Here is a 16,001-nt window from a genome sequence, read left to right on the forward strand (position 1 = left end):
CGCAGGGATTTGTATTAAATCCTACTGGTTGTAAAATTGCAAAAATAAACTGCATAATTTAAACTATTATTTTGCTTCCAAGATGGAGGCCAGAACAATACGGTACATTTGATATGTGACCAGCGGTGCAGACGAGGCGGTCACACTGCAAAGCATTTGGTATTTTGCGTGTCTAGTATATTTTTGTTTGCACTTCTTGCGCCCGCAGAAAGTATTGACATCGGAATCGGGAGCACAACAATTCAATTAAAATTCAAATCCAATTAGCAATCATTGTTCGACTGACGACGAGCTTCTCACAACAATCAGAGTTGGCATCATGGATGCGGAGCAGTTGAAACGGCTTGAGAACAAGGATACCGCCTACATTGCCGACATCCTAAGCGAATTCAATACAAAGGTATGTACGCTGTGAAGAAAAAAAATATAGAGCTGAAGAAAACCTACAAACTCACTTACTCACACACACTTTCGTGACTAATAATTGATTGATTGATTGATGTGTTTCATTGTGTTTATGCTGGTGTGTGTGTGTGGGTGTGGCAGAATGCAAATCTGCTGGTCTTTGACAGCTTCCATGCGAACAACCAATGGTACGCTCTCTGGCTGGCCATATTCGGCATACTGGACGATGCAACACTTGCCGCACTCCACACACAATGCCTCAACACGGTGCGCATCCTGACGCGCGATGAATTCAGCCTGGAGACGCATTTCATCGAACCCGATGTGAACACACTGCTCAGCCTGGCCCGTCTCGATGGCAGCGGCGATGACCAGGACTTGGATCTGTCACAGCTGGCGGAGCCCCAAGCTGCCATTATGACCGAGACCCTCAAGTGTTTGTGCAACTTGGTCTATCAGAATGAACAATGTCGGCGTCAATGCCTGCGACAACATGCACTCGATGCGGTGGTTAAACGCCTGGGGAATGTCTCCACGATGCATAGCTATCCCAGCACCTTGGAGTACCATGACATGAAGCTATTGTTTCTGCTCACCGCACTGGATCCGTCGGCACGAACGCGTCTACAAATCGATCTCAATGGCATGACCTATATGACCAAGTGGCTGGATGATAAGTTGACCGATGGGACAACGACAACAACGACGTCGACGACGACGACGTGTTTCACCGATGAGCAGCTCAACACTATCATCGAGCTGCTCAAGGTGATGTTCACGGTGACGAGCACACCGGACAAGAGTCCCAACGAGAGCGAAATCCAAAGTCTGCACTTGACCGGTGTGCTGCGTGAGCTCTTGTTGCGCTTCGGCAGTCTGGCCACCGAGCGGGAACGTGCTGTGGTCACGCATGCCATCAATTTGCTGACGAACATCACGAGCAGTTGCCTCGTCGAGTTGACCGTCAAGTGCAGCAATGCCGAAACGGAGGCGGAACAGCCAACGGCGGAGACAGAGACGGATGTGCCTCAACCAGCTGAAGGTGCAGAGGCTGCTGCTGCTGCTTCGGCTGCTCCTGCTCCTGTTGCACAGTCCACGCTCAAGTGTTGTGCCCAATGCTATGAGCGACGCAATGTGCGCGGTCTGGGCGTGTTGTTGGACTTCCTGCGCGCCGGTCTAAATCAGAAGGATACTCAAGCGAGCTCCGCAGAACTGTTGTCGCCGGTACTCACGGTGCTGGTGAAATGTGCGCGCAGCGATCGCGTGATGCGTCATTATTTGAGGCAAGAGATCTTGCCACCTCTAAAGGATGTCAGCCAACGGCCGGAGATTGGCAATGAGCTGCGCAATCATCTATGCCGATTCCTTACGCTGCCCGCCATGATATTGCGTGATCTCTCCGCCGAACTGTTGTTTGTCCTGTGCAAAGAGGATGTGGGACGCATGATCAAGTATACGGGCTACGGAAATGCCGCCGGATTGTTTGCGAAGCGCGGTGTCTTGGATTGTCGACGCATCGAGACAACGGAATACTCGTCGGATAGCGAGGACAGCGATACCGAGGAGTACAAACAGCAACAGCAGAGCTTCAATCCGGTGCTCGGTTGTGTGGAGCAACCGAAACGGAATCCCCTCGAAGGCATGTCCGAGGAGCAAAAGGAGTACGAGGCACTGCAGTTGGTCAATCTGTTGGATAAACTGCACCAGGATGGCATCGTGCAGCCGGCGCTTATCGATAAGGATGGCAAGGCTCAACCCGTCGGACACATCCTCCAGCTGCGCGATGGTCTGCCGCAGCAGCAATTGGATCAGAAGCGCAAATCTTAAACAAGTCGGGGGAAATATCGGATAATAGGAATCGCATCGATCAAAAAAGAAAAACGTAATGTTCAAAATGCAAAACAATCGTTTGGGGTCTTCCTTGCAACAACAACAACAACAAAAACAAAGAGAAAAACACCCTTTTTTATACAGAACCGCAAACGGGAAATCGTTTTGTTTTGATTTTTTTTCTTTCGATCTAATAGAACAATTGATCTAAGTTGTGTGTGTATTAAGTACTTAGTGCATATAATTCCATTATACATTTATCTAGTTAGAGAATGCGAAAACACAAGTCGTTAGCTTTCAAACTTAAATTTATTGTCGTACTCGGAGAAATACATTTGTTGTCATTGTCATTGTCATTGTCAACCTTAACGCTTAAGCTCAACCAAAAAAAAAACCAAAAGAAATTTCGGAAATTCAATAAGAAACAACAAAATTAAAGAAAATACCCTTGCAGAGTGAATCTAATAATAATTATTAAATATAAGAGATACATTTGTGAAACAAAGATCATTTCTAGTAGTGAATAATTTTCGGGGCACATCGGGAGTCTTCAACAACCAAATATTGCTAGTGGCAACCACTTACAGCAAATAGTTGAATACAAATATAAAAAAAAATTAAACTCCCACAACAACTTCTGATTAATAAGCATAAAACCCTCTGCTGGGGTATAAAAAATAAATTGTATGTGTGTTTGTGTTATTCAAATTATAATTTGTATTATTATTATTTATTCTCGAGAACTATGATTAAACCATTTTCAATGTTTTTTGTTTTAATTTGAAGCATACCATTAACTCCTACTTATATAGAGCTTTATTGTGTTCAATCTTGATAGTCAATGGGCTGCTGTTAAAGTTGCCCATCGAATTGCAATTAACGGTAGTTTTACACTTGTCTTATGTCGTATGCATAGAATTAAATATACATCTAATACTATATAAATGGGTCTACTATATACAGAAACACGAATATATATGTATGTATGTACTTTCAGTTGTTGGAACTCTATATACTATATATGCTTAATAAAAAGTCTCAGCGAACATCTTGCAAGATAATCCAGTTTTATTTATGATGATTAACAGATTCTACAGTAAGTATGTAATCCTTTCGGAATCCTGAGAATTCCTAAATGCCAAGCTACATATATCCTAAAGTATAACAACAATTATTTATTTCGTAATTCTTCATTAGTAGCAAATTAGTTACTTTAAATTCTTCCGCATCCGCTTTACTATTTTAATAGGTAAAATATATTTAAAAATTCGATTTTTCCTCAAAAATAAAAAATTTTATAGCTATGTACAACAACCGTATGTCTCAGCCCCTATACAAAATAGAGATCCAAATTCTTGAGAAAATTCAAAACAGAATGTAAATTTCAGTAAGCATAATTATCGAAGGCGCTCTAAACACTTACAAAACCAATCTTTCTATCTAAGAAAAGCAGTTAAAAAAAAACTAAACTCAGCTTTAACTCAAGCTTAAAGTGCTCAAAAGTGCGAACGAGAGAGAACGCTACGCCAACGGCGAGTGAGAATTCTACAATACCAAGGCGACCATGAAAGCTTTAACTCAAAACATTTGTATAATCTTACATGACATTCGAGTATGTTTGTTAATAAATATATGTAATTGTATTTGTAATTACTCACCCTCACTTAATTGCAGACACATCGTATATACATATGTAGGTTGAGAACACTTTCAATAAACTTGCATTAATTAAATTATTAATTTTTTACAACACTTATAATCACAAAAAAATACACATTATTAGACAAACAAAAAAAAAAAACAGAAAAAAACAAAAATTAATATAAAACACTTATAACCATAACAAAAAAAAAAAAAATACAAATTATTGGACTGATTCTTATACACCTCTAATCACCAAAAGCAAAAAAAAGCACACAGCATTATAAGATCGACTCTTATATTTTCATTTGACTTCTTTGCAGCCATGTAAAGTAAAGACGGATTTAGAATGCGCGGTTCACTAACAACAACAAAATTACGCACTTGCAGCAGCATCTGAGTGTGAGAGCGAGACGAAAAAACAGCGCGTCATTTTTTGCACTTTCACGAAAAAAAAATGCGCTTCAACTTTAGCTAGCACGCTTGTAACCTAATAACAAATGCGAATTGGTAAATTTGATGGAACTTGCAAATGAAACACACTAAACACCACACATAATAAAAAAAAATTGTTTTTTTTTTTAATTCACATATTTAAATATTATTAACAATACGAAATCCGAACTGTTGTCTCGGACACTCCGCGCAAAACTGAGCCCCAAAAATTACCCCATGCCATCGTTGGGACATTTTTGACCATTGAAAAGGATTTTTTGCTCTCCGTTTCGCCGCGATCTAAACAACCGTTACGTGAGCGCCACTCACAGCTTAAGCTTGCATATGCATGTTTGTAAGGGGATTCGAAGAACGAATAGAAAAGCACATACAATTTTACAAGGTGTCTAACTTATGTATGTATATATGTACATACATATGTATGTGCAAAATGTATGTTTATATTCAAAATGTCCCATAATGAGGTCGCAAATCGAATTGCAAGTCAAACTCTGTGTGCGAACGAGTGCGCACTAGTCGATTGTCGAAGCAAATGATTGCTGATCGTGTTTATCTCACACAACACGCGATTACCTATGATGATAGTTGATGTTTGTGTGTTTGCATTGGAATTTTTGGGGTGTTTGTTGTTGGTTTTTGGGTATTTCTAGAAATAACGGAATATCAAACTGAATGAGGCCATTAAAAAAGAGCAAATGAATAAATGAATGCATTAATAAAAAAACTATATTCAAATTATTATTTCGTTTGTAATTTTTATTATTAGTTAATTTATTATTAATATTTGTACATGCATAAATATTTACGTTGCAAATTAATTAGAATTAATAAAGGAAATGTGAGCAGATCTCTCCTATAATTATTAAAATTTACATTCAACTATGAAGCTCTTACTTTTAACTAACTATCTACACATTATTATTTATACTATATTTATCTTTAAATTATTGGAAACTTTAACTCTTGAACACTTGGAAATACAATAATAATTTATTATTTATTTATTTTCTAATTTTCGCTTATGAAAAAAGTAAAAAATCTTGAAGTCTGTTAAATTTCTTTTCTTAAATCATTAAATTAGGTATTAACTGGAATAGTTTTAACTGCCTTTTTGTAATTTGTATAATTAAGAATCTAATTAAATGATCTAGATTATTTATTATGCTTTCTTTTTTTCTTCCATTCTCTAAAATATTTTTTATTTATTTTTAACTTAAAGTAGAGCAAAAAGATACCTTAAGATATAAGATATTTTATCTACATACTATAGTACGTATATATGGTCTATCTCTTGTGAGAAAAAAAAATCCTGGCTTAGCAAATTTTCTTAGTTCCTCTTTCGATAGTAATTATCAATCGAACTTTTTGGTCTAGCTAATTACATATTGTCAAGAAGCTATGGCACATTATAAGTAGTATATACAGCTATATAATATTTTATGAGGCCACCAATGAAACTTACTTTATTTTTGGTACTATTTTTGTGTTTCTTAAAACATGTTGTTCGGCAATTGTTTAACATATGCTTAAATTAAATTGCTACTTGCGGCAAATGTGAGCCGACTCATCAAAGTTGGCCATCTCAAAGTCCTTATAGAAATTCGCCTCCTGAATGCGAATACGTTCATAAGGTTGTTGTTGTTGTTGTTGTTGGACTCGATTGTGGGCTGAAACTTCGGATTTGTTCTCTGGGAAATAGCAGGAATAAATGTTGTTGGTGGCAACAATCGGTTGTCGATTCCTCTGCGCTCTCGAATTGATCAACGTGCTGTCTACCCGATGGACAAAAGTCTTCAGAGTGTCGTTCATCATGCTGTTGGGCAATGGCGAGGATTGGGATTGAGTTACTGCTGATGCTGTTGTTGGCAACAGCTGAGCATGACGACTGCTCACCTTGTAGACATTGCTGAGATTGGGCAACTCATAGGCATTGGCATTGTTATCGTCGCGAGCGAGAAACTCACGCAATTGCAGCTGCTTCTGACGATCGCGCTCCAGCTTCAGATGGCCGAGATTCAATTGGTTCTGATCACGCTTCAGCGTTGCCTGCAATGTCAATTCGTTGGTTGTCTTGGCCATCCCAGCCAGCGGCGATGATGTTGTCGATGCGGATGATGTGGAGTGCAGCAATTGCTCGACATGATGACGCACCGATTGTTCGTGCAACAGTTGCTCATTGTCCTGGACATAGTGAAACAGCTGCTGCTTACACTTGGCCATGTCCTCCTCCATGCGACTCAGTCGCGATTTGTAGCACACAAATGCCGCCGAACCGTGCAACACTTTCGGTTCCTCTTGCACCGACTCCTTGGGCGTGTAATAAGTGTCGCCATCTGTGCTGTGCTTGCGATGTCCTTTTCGCGACTGCTTCTTCTTCTCCTTCTCCTTCTCCTCTTGCTCGAGGATCTTGTGACGTTTCTGTTGCAACTCATGATGCTCGATCTTGAGACGTTCGATGGCCAGCGCCAAGTCGACAGTTTTGTGATCGCTGATCAGTCGCTGCTCCTGCAACTGTGCTTTAACTTCCTGCTTGGCACGTGGTTGTTGCTTCAATTGCTGCTGCTGCTGTTGCTGCTGTTCTTCCTTCGGCTTCGTTTGACGTCGCTCCTTGCAATCTTTGCGCAACTTGCGGACGCGTGTACGCAACTGCGTTGTCCCTGCTGTTGTGTCCACCTCAGGAGCAGTCACTGGCATCGGCAGCGGTCCAGGCACCGGCACAGGTTCGCTCCAGCGTCGCTGTTGCTGTTGTTGTTGTTGCCCTGGACTTGGTTGCAACTTTGGTGGTTGTGCTGCCACAACTGTTGATTGCCAAATTCCGCCGCTGACAGTTCGCGGCGCTGTTGCCACAACGGCGGCAAGTTCGCGACGCAAAGCTCCCGATCCGGCTTCCGCATTGAAACAGCTGCCAGGACGTGTCGCTTGATGTGGTTGCTGTTGTTGTGGTTGTGGTTGCTGTTGTGTTTGTTGTGGTTGCTGTGGCTGTTGCTGAGACTGCTGTTGTGGTTGCTGTTGTTGATTGTTCTCGCTGCTTTGTGGAACGCGTTTATCACGATGCTGTTGCTGCTGCTTTCGCTGATCTTCCACCCAGGCCTTGGTGCAAACGCTGCTGGCATCGTTTAAATTGCTTCCGGATTGTCTATGGGGAGGGGGAGTGAAGTTGAAGGGAGTAGTGGGAGTTGGATGAGCAGCTCTCTAGCGTAGGCAGTTTCTTTTTTTTGGTTTTTTGCTTATAATTATCATTTAATACAAGTCTCTTATTGTCCTGCTAAAAGCTAATGATTTCAATAATATTTGTTCTATATTAAACTACATTTAAATATAATCCTAACTAACTAATCTTCCCTTATCTGAACTGCAAATCATAAATCTAGAATTGCTGTTTTAATTTGAATTTTATATTTTTTTTGTTATGGTTTCAACAATATATATTTTATATTAAGCTACATTTAAATAGCAGCCAAACGTAACTAGTTTTTCCTTATTAAATTGCAAATCATAAATCTAGAATTGGATTCTTTAAAATCCTAGCTGAAGAATTAAGGATTAGATCAGTTAATCTAAATTTCGATAATCATCTGTATATATGTTTATGTAAATGTTTCAAAATAAAACCCCAGCTGTGTTTCTTAAATCTTAAGCTAACTATTAAGTTGCATAAACTTTTCCTTTTCTGGCAATCTTGAAATACATCTCAAAATTAACGCTATTTATTCAGCACATAACTAATTGAGAGTTGCCAGATTGAAGAAAAACTGCTGACAATGTTACCCAATATTAAAAAAAAAAGTGCTGCCAATCTTATAAAAAAATAGTGTAGCATACTTTTTTGTTCTGTTCAAATCACAATAAAAAAAAGTTTAGCTCATTGCGTTGAATGTATTTTTTCTATTCTAGTCACAATAATTTGTTATTGTGTTGCTCATTGCTATGATTGTAAAGAATAAAAATATTACTCAGCAAAATACAGCCAAACTTCACAATCGACTTAACTGTTTTGTATAAAAATAAAAATAGTGTAGTCTACCTTTTAGAATATCATCTCAAGAAGAAGTGTAGCCTAATGCAGAATTTGTGATCGTGATCGATATAAATGTTACCCATAATTAAAAAAAAGTGCTGCCTAACTAATACAAAATATGGTAGCATACTTTTTTGCAGCTTTTGTGTAGCTTATTGCTAAAAAAATATCCAATGAAAATACAGTCAAACCTCGGCAACTTAACTGTTCTGTATAAAAATAAAAAATAGACTAATCTCAATAAAAAAAGTGTAGCCTAAAACTGTAATTTTGATCGATAAAAATTTTACCCATAATTAAAAAAGAAAGAAAGCCAAACTAATAACAAAAAAATAGTATAGCATACTTTTTTGTTAAATTCTAATCGAAGTATAGAAGTGTAGCTTATTGCCATGAGTATGTAAAAGATAAAAATGTTACCTATCAAAACTGTTCTGTATAAAAATAAAAAATAGAGTCTGCCTACCTTTTATAACCTCATCTCAATAAAAAGTCATCGTGGTCGATAAAAATGTTACCCATTATTAAAAAAAGTGCTGCCAAACTTAATCGATAGCTTAAAAGCTTGTTACCCACATTAATTAATAGAGTATCATGTTATACTATATAAAGTCTATTCTATTGCTCCGATTGCTAACGACGCGCACAATTTAAACGGCGATGCAGTGAGCGAGGATTTCGCTCATGATGCTGGACTTCGTTGGCTTCCAGACCATTGCTGGAGACAGTCGAGGAGTCTATTGAAGCTGATGTGGATGTGGAAGTTGAGTTGGAAGTGGAAGTAGATGTCGAAGTCGAAGTCGATGTGGATGTTGTTAATTTGTTGACGCGTTGTTGGTGTTGTAGATCTGCATGTTGCTTTAAGTTTACTGATGTTGTCGATGTCTTTGTCTTGGTTGCAGTTGCAGTTGCAGTTGTGGCCGCCATCGTCGCTGTGGATGACGGCGATCGCCTATGCTACGAGCGACGAGATCTGCAAAATCGAGCGAGCAGCTAGAGAAGCCTCTCTCAACCACCCAACCTAAGCTCCACCCTCAACCCTAGCACCATAACAAAAACAAAACTAAAGCATAACTCAATTGTTGAACATTACTCACTTTGATTTCGATATCGATCGCATGGGACGTGTGGTGATCATATCTGAGGCACTTGTTGGCGTTGCCACCTGTGAGGCAGCTTCCTTGTGACGCGCACTTGATCGTATCTCGGGAGCAATCATCTCGTACAATGTGGTGCGATAGTCGTTGATGCCGTAGCGCACATCATCGTCCAGCGGTGGCTTGATGTCGGTGCGCATCTCCATGTTCGCAGACGCGGTGCGAAAGCGATGCACATACGAGTGGCCAATAGCCTCCTTGGCCGTTAGACGTCCATCGGGATCGAGGACCAGCAGCGATTTGACCAGCGACATTGCATCGTCACAGCAATTGCGCAGCATTTCGTCCAACGAATAGCGTCGATCACGCACTATCTTTTTGCTAAGCAGCACTGATCCGAAGCTGGAGCCGATCGATTCGATATCTCGATCTGTAACATCCGGCAATGCGTTGACAATTTTCTCGATCTGCAAGGAAAATCATAAATAAATCACATCGATTAAATATGAAAATACTATCGAGAAATATACTATCGATAATTTTATGATTTTTGAAAATGAATGCATGAGAGCGCTTCATTCAAATTTGAAAATTCTATCGAAGCTTCCAATTAACATCAAGCTACTATCGATAAATCTACCAAGATTTCTTTTTTGAAAAACTTATTTATTAGTGATCGATAAATTTTAAAATTCAACTCAATGCAAACTTTAAATAGAATAGCACTTTCAAATTTTATCAGAGCGTTTCATTCAAATTTGAAAATACTATCGAAGCTCCCAATTAACATCAAGCTACTATCGAGAATTTTTATGTTTTTTAAAATAAATATTTATTAGTGATCGATAAATTTTAAAATTCAACTTGATGCAAACTTTAAATAGAATAACATTTTTAAATTTCATGATAGCGCTTTATTCAAATTTGAAAATGTTATTCTATTGCATTTTCAAATTTATCGATCACTAATAAATATAAGCTTTGATTGATACCTGATTGATGGTGCTGGTGCCCTGAAAGAGCGGCTTCTGGCGTATCATCTCGCCCAGTATGCAGCCCAGACTCCACATATCAATGCCCTTTGTATATCTATATAGTTCATAATAAGAAAAAAAAAGGACATAATGATGAAACCAGTTTGTAATGCCACTTAATGGCAACTTACTTGCGACTGGCGACTAGAATTTCGGGTGCACGATACCAGCGTGTCGCCACATAATCCGTGAGTATTGCCTCGTTCTCCAGCTCGTCCTTGGAGTCATAGGCGGAATTGTTGCGTCGCTTGGGGCACAGAGTGCGTGCCAAGCCAAAGTCCGCCACTTTAAGTCTAATACATTGAAATTTGTATATCGATTTATCGATAGGCACATAGAGATGGGAGCTCACCTGCACTTGCTATCGATCAGTATGTTGCTGGGCTTGAGATCCCTGTGTATAACATTGCCCGAGTGCATGTATTTGATGGCATTGATCAGTTGATACATGACAAAGCGTTTGTGTATGTCCTTGAGCACATCGCCCTTTTTGATCACATTGTGCAGATCGCTGTCCATGAACTCAAACACCAAATAAAAATCTAAATTATTGGCAGCCCTGTTGTTAAGATTGTTTTTTTAGAAAAGTTTTCAATTCACATTAATGATAATATAATAAAATATAACTGAATTTAAGATAGCATGGGAAAGGATTAAAAAAAAACAAAAATTTATGCGGGAATTTCAAGGTAATAATACAAAAAATGAGTATTATGAAACTAAGATTTAATAAATATACGTTCATAGAATTAAATTGAAATTTTTGGAATTTGAATACAGTTAAATAACGCAATTTTCATGAATTCCACTAAATAGATTAGTTACTTTTGTTAAATTATATATTATTATGCAAAATTAAGTAAACAAAAATGTACTAAAAAGTTAAAACTGTTTTAATTTACAAACAAGTTGGTTAAAATTTGTAAATATTATATTCATTAATGAAAAACTGAATTGAAGTATAACTTCATTAAAATAAGAAGAAAGTTGTTAGTCATAATTAATAATCGAATAACAACGTCTATAATATGAATGTTGTAAATGTAAAATGAATGTAAAATCAGATTCTTATTATTATTTGTGAATATTAGTTATTCATTAATGAAAAACTTTATAAAAATATAACTTAAATTCAAATACTAAAAATTAGTTAATCACAATTAACATACGAAAAAGTACGTTTATAATAAGAATGCTGATAAACGGCGTCTCAAAAGAAGAAGCGTAAGTGAAAAAAAGAAGATGGCTGCCAACTCACTTGAAAATGTCGAGCATGCGAATAATATTGGGATGATGGCGAAATGCGCGCAGAAAAACCACTTCGCGATAGGTTCGCTGTGCGTCGGTTTCATCGCGAAACGCATCGTAGATCTTCTTCAATGCGACGGTGTCTTTTTTTACGTTTGTCCGTTGCCTTCCACACGATGCCGTAGGCGCCTTTGCCCAAGCGCTAACAAAGTAATGTGTTGTGTGTGCGATAACAAAATGTATCGATCATTCGATAACAAAAACAAACTTACCTTGCGCACTTCAAAATAACGCTCAACATTCTGGTCCAACTCATGAATGCGTCGCTCTTGTGCGTTCGCCTGACGTTCCGCCATTAGCCTCTCCTTCTCCTTCTCCTTGTCCTTATCCTTTTCTCTCTCTTTCTCACGCTGCTTTTCACGCTCCCACTCCCGTTCCTTCTCCTTGGGCTTCTCTCTCTCTTTAATTTTGTCTTTGATCAAATGCCGTTGCACCTGCTGCTGCTGTTGTTGCTGTTGTTGTTGCGGTTGCGGTTGTTGTCTCTCCGTCTCTTCTTCGTCTTGCTCTGTTGACGGCGGCTGCAGCTGCTGCTGCTGATGCCGTTGGATGCGACGAGCTTTTCGCTTTTCCACCTCCAGCTCTGGAATGGCAATGATGTTGTCAACAAATCCGGCAACCTTTTGCGCGTCGTGACGCCGCTTAACTTCGTTCTGAGCGGGCGCCAGTTTGTGGCCGCTCCAACACCTCGAATTGGTATGGCGCCTAAGGGATTTTTTTTTTGTTTTGTGAAGTTTGCGAAGCTTTTGCTGATTGTACTTGTCCACAACAACAACAACAACAAAAGCAACACAAATGTGCGCTGTGGATGCAGTGTGTGCGTGTGTGCATATGTTACATGTGTGTGTGTGAGTTGCTCTTACAAAATTTGAAAGGCCTCGCGTGAGAAGGCTGCGCTCGCAGCTCACCGCTCTCTCTCTCTCTCTCTCTGTCACACTATCTGCTCTCATTTACATTCACATTCTGCTTCGCATTCGCATTCGCGCGCTCTTCATATGCAAACAGGGGCTCAAGTACTACACACATACAGCACACATTGTACACATGCTCTCAAATGGAGCGGCAACAATAACAATAACACAAATAATAAATACAAAAAAAAAGAAAAGAAAAGAAAAGCAACAACAAATAATCATGAAGCAATTTGATTGAAACTGAATTATTGTTAGATCGATCGAAAAGCGAAAGTGGGCGACAACAGCAGCAGCAGCAACAATAATGGACAGGAACTGAAACAGGAGCAGGGCAAATAATTTTGGCCTAGCAATGCCTACAACAAATGGACAAATGTAACCCAGGCCCGAAACCCAGAAGCCTCAAGTGCCCACGGCAACGTTATGAGCTCTTCTTCTTCCTCGTCGTCGTCTTGTTCTTGTTGTTGTTGTTATTGCTGCAATTGTCAGCCAGTGGCAACCCCAGAAAAAACAATCAAACAACGCCTCAAATGCCATCGACTCAACTCAACTCGATTCAACTCGACTCTTTGGCATGCAATCTACAATAAAGCAGACTGAATTTGTTTAACAATAAATATGCATAGAAAATGCCCATAAAAATCACATACACTCACACACACACACTCCTTCATATGAGTTACACTATTCAGCTAAATTTGGAAATTTATTTGCCGACAATTTTAGCACGAACTTTGTTCTATACTATTTTAATGAGTTTTGTTCCTTTCCCTTTTAATCACGTTGAAAACCTCTTTATGAATATTACATTTAGTTTACCTTTCATGAAATAATGGGAAAATACAGATTAAAAGAGACTAAAGATTTTAAAATGGAAAATATTTTAGGATTGAGACTGTTTTCAGAGGAATAAATTATAAAGGTTTTTTTTTAATTCTAATATTTATACTAGTCACTATAAATTGTTCGATCTAAGCATATTTAGGTGAAATTTTAAAATTTGATTAAACAATATTAAATTCATTTTGTTTTTTTTTTTTAATTGTACATGTAGTTGACCTTATATGAAATGTTAGCATAAAAGGTAAAATACAATAAAAAATAATTTAAGATTTAGCTTGATTACAGTTCAAACAATTCAATGTCAAGGATTTCTTTGTAAATTTAAAATATTTCAACTAATCATTACGGATTGTTTGATCAATGCATAATTATGTGTAATTTGTGTTGTATTATAATTGTTTAAATAAACCTAACATCATTTTTTTTTAATAGTCGATGGTTTTAGAACAATTTCAAACTCCATAAAAAACTTTATAGTCTCATTTAAAACCACATTTTCTTAGCTTTTTTTTAAATATTGTCATTTGAATCTAATTAATTGGATTAAATATATATATTCTACTCTTCTTAAATTAATTATTTTGTGTTTTTTTAATGACTATTCCTTTATTGCAATCAATTCAATTTCCATCTAATAAATAACAAAAAGTATCAAGTTTCCTTTTAAGAATTTATTTTGTTTCTTAGTAGAAAATTTCCATCTAATGAATAAACAAAAGTATAAAGCTTATCTGTTTTTTTTTTACTGTAAACCATAAAACATCTATAAGTTTTAGTGAGACATATTCCTCTATGACTAATAAGTTCTGAAGAAACTAGAAACATTATTGTATAATTATTGTATGTTTATCTTTTATGGAAACTAACTAAAATGTAAAAATATCTTCAAAGTTTTTATCAAATTAATGCAATAGATCTTAAACTGAAATATTGAAAGTATTTGCTTAATACTATTAATATATAATGTCAATATATATATATATCTTTTATGGGATCTAACTTAAATGTAATAAAAAAGGAAAATATGTTCAAAATTTCTTTCAAATTGATGCATTAGATCTTAAACTGAAGTATTAAAAATATTTAGTGGAACCTCCATTTATAATTTCTTTTACTATACTATTTCGTGCAGTGTAGTGTAATTGTGGCATGAATAGGTGGGATTAGGAAAAGGAAATTGGGCGAAGCTACTTGAAAATCAAGTGGCAATATGCATGTCACTTACCTGCCTGACTCGACTCTGAAGGATTGGGGCCAGTTGCAGCTTTGGCCAGGTAACGGGGTTGAGGACACTCTTTATTTGGCTTGAGCTATGGATGATGTATGGATGGCACATATATGAATTGACTGACTGAACATCCAACTTACAATTTCAATATATATATATATATGGATATAGACCAGTAAAAACACACACATACACACACTCAACAAACACAAAAAAAGGAAAAGAAAACTTCTTAAAACACGAATCCAAATTGAACTGCAATTATAGTAGAGAGTATTTGTAGATGCCAAAATAGATGCGATATCCATACATATATGATTATCCTTTCGATCCGATTGAAAAGTTCACGAAATTTTTGAACAAATTCAAATGTAAAATCCAAATTGAAGGCACACAGTTTATGTTCGCTTGATTAGAGTTCTCTCTTTTAGTCCTTCAGACATCAGTTCACAATCACATCGGAATCGAAATCGGATTTAAAATCGGAAACGTAAAACGAGGCTTCGAGTTGCTGCGGCGACTTAAAAATTTGAAAACGATTTTCCACTTCGAGAATTACGCGTTTTGAATTTGAGTACTTCACAGATCACAGACATCTAATCACATATATATATACATATATATACGGATACGATACATATATATATATAATATACACACATATATGTGAGGATGAGGGATACCGTTTTTTTTGCGTTTTGAACTCGCGTTGTGATTTTTCTTGTCTTTTTGGTTAAGATGAAGAGATCAAAAGTTGAATACAAAAATTGTGTGTGTGTTTTTTTTTTAAGTTGTCGACTCGTGTAGAAGTTATACAAAATACTAGTAATGCCAAATGTCTACGACATTTCGAGTGAAATAACGTGTCAAACACACACATCTTACGCTCAGGCAACTCGATTTCCAATTTCCAAATTTCCACCTTCATCTATCTACTCTCCATGAATACGTTTATCCTTTCGTTCCGGTATTTTGTTAACGACAACGACATCGACACCGACAGCTGTAGAGCTGTACTGTAGTTAGTCTGGGTCTAGTCTCTCTCCAGTCTATTGCAGTTTAACTACTTTGTCTGTTATCGCTTTCGTGGTTATGGGTTATGGGTTATGGGTTATGGGTTTATGGGCCTCTCTTCTATGCAGCCTTTTTCCCTCAGGACGTATCATTCACACTCGTCGCCGTAGCGACATATTAACAACCAAAGGCAGCTGTAAAGACTGTACAAAATAA

The 16,001-nt window shown here is 37.5% G+C and overlaps 2 protein-coding genes across 2 annotated transcripts; one reads left to right on the top strand and one right to left on the bottom strand.

Annotated features, from left to right (window-relative positions):
• Nucleotides 1-179: 179 nt before the first annotated feature.
• On the top strand, nucleotides 180-2,678 carry LOC133847067 (synembryn). Its single transcript, XM_062281828.1, has 2 exons — nucleotides 180-400; nucleotides 547-2,678. Exons 1-2 carry the CDS (start codon nucleotides 320-322, stop codon nucleotides 2,230-2,232), a joined length of 1,767 nt encoding a protein of 588 aa, XP_062137812.1. The 5' UTR covers nucleotides 180-319; the 3' UTR covers nucleotides 2,233-2,678.
• Nucleotides 2,679-5,825: 3,147 nt separating this feature from the next.
• On the bottom strand, nucleotides 5,826-15,594 carry LOC133847291 (extracellular signal-regulated kinase 7). Its single transcript, XM_062282235.1, is given in 10 exon segments — nucleotides 5,826-7,468; nucleotides 9,448-9,914; nucleotides 10,440-10,536; nucleotides 10,613-10,774; nucleotides 10,834-11,040; nucleotides 11,740-11,879; nucleotides 11,881-11,931; nucleotides 12,002-12,491; nucleotides 14,769-15,026; nucleotides 15,082-15,594. Coding segments are annotated over 8 exon segments (2,805 nt in total). The 5' UTR covers nucleotides 12,086-12,491; nucleotides 14,769-15,026; nucleotides 15,082-15,594; the 3' UTR covers nucleotides 5,826-5,871.
• Between the last annotated feature and the right edge of the window lie 407 nt (nucleotides 15,595-16,001).

Source organism: Drosophila sulfurigaster, chromosome X (genome assembly GCF_023558435.1).
Source record: "Drosophila sulfurigaster albostrigata strain 15112-1811.04 chromosome X, ASM2355843v2, whole genome shotgun sequence".
NCBI classification, from domain to species: domain Eukaryota; kingdom Metazoa; phylum Arthropoda; class Insecta; order Diptera; family Drosophilidae; genus Drosophila; species Drosophila sulfurigaster.

Bases quoted from the DNA above. Each gene is read 5' to 3' on its own strand.
- LOC133847067 (XM_062281828.1), top strand. From the start codon at position 320: ATGGATGCGGAGCAGTTGAAACGGCTTGAGAACAAGGATACCGCCTAC. The intron at 401-546 runs GTATGTACGCTG...TGGGTGTGGCAG, and splicing joins TAAGCGAATTCAATACAAAG to AATGCAAATCTGCTGGTCTT.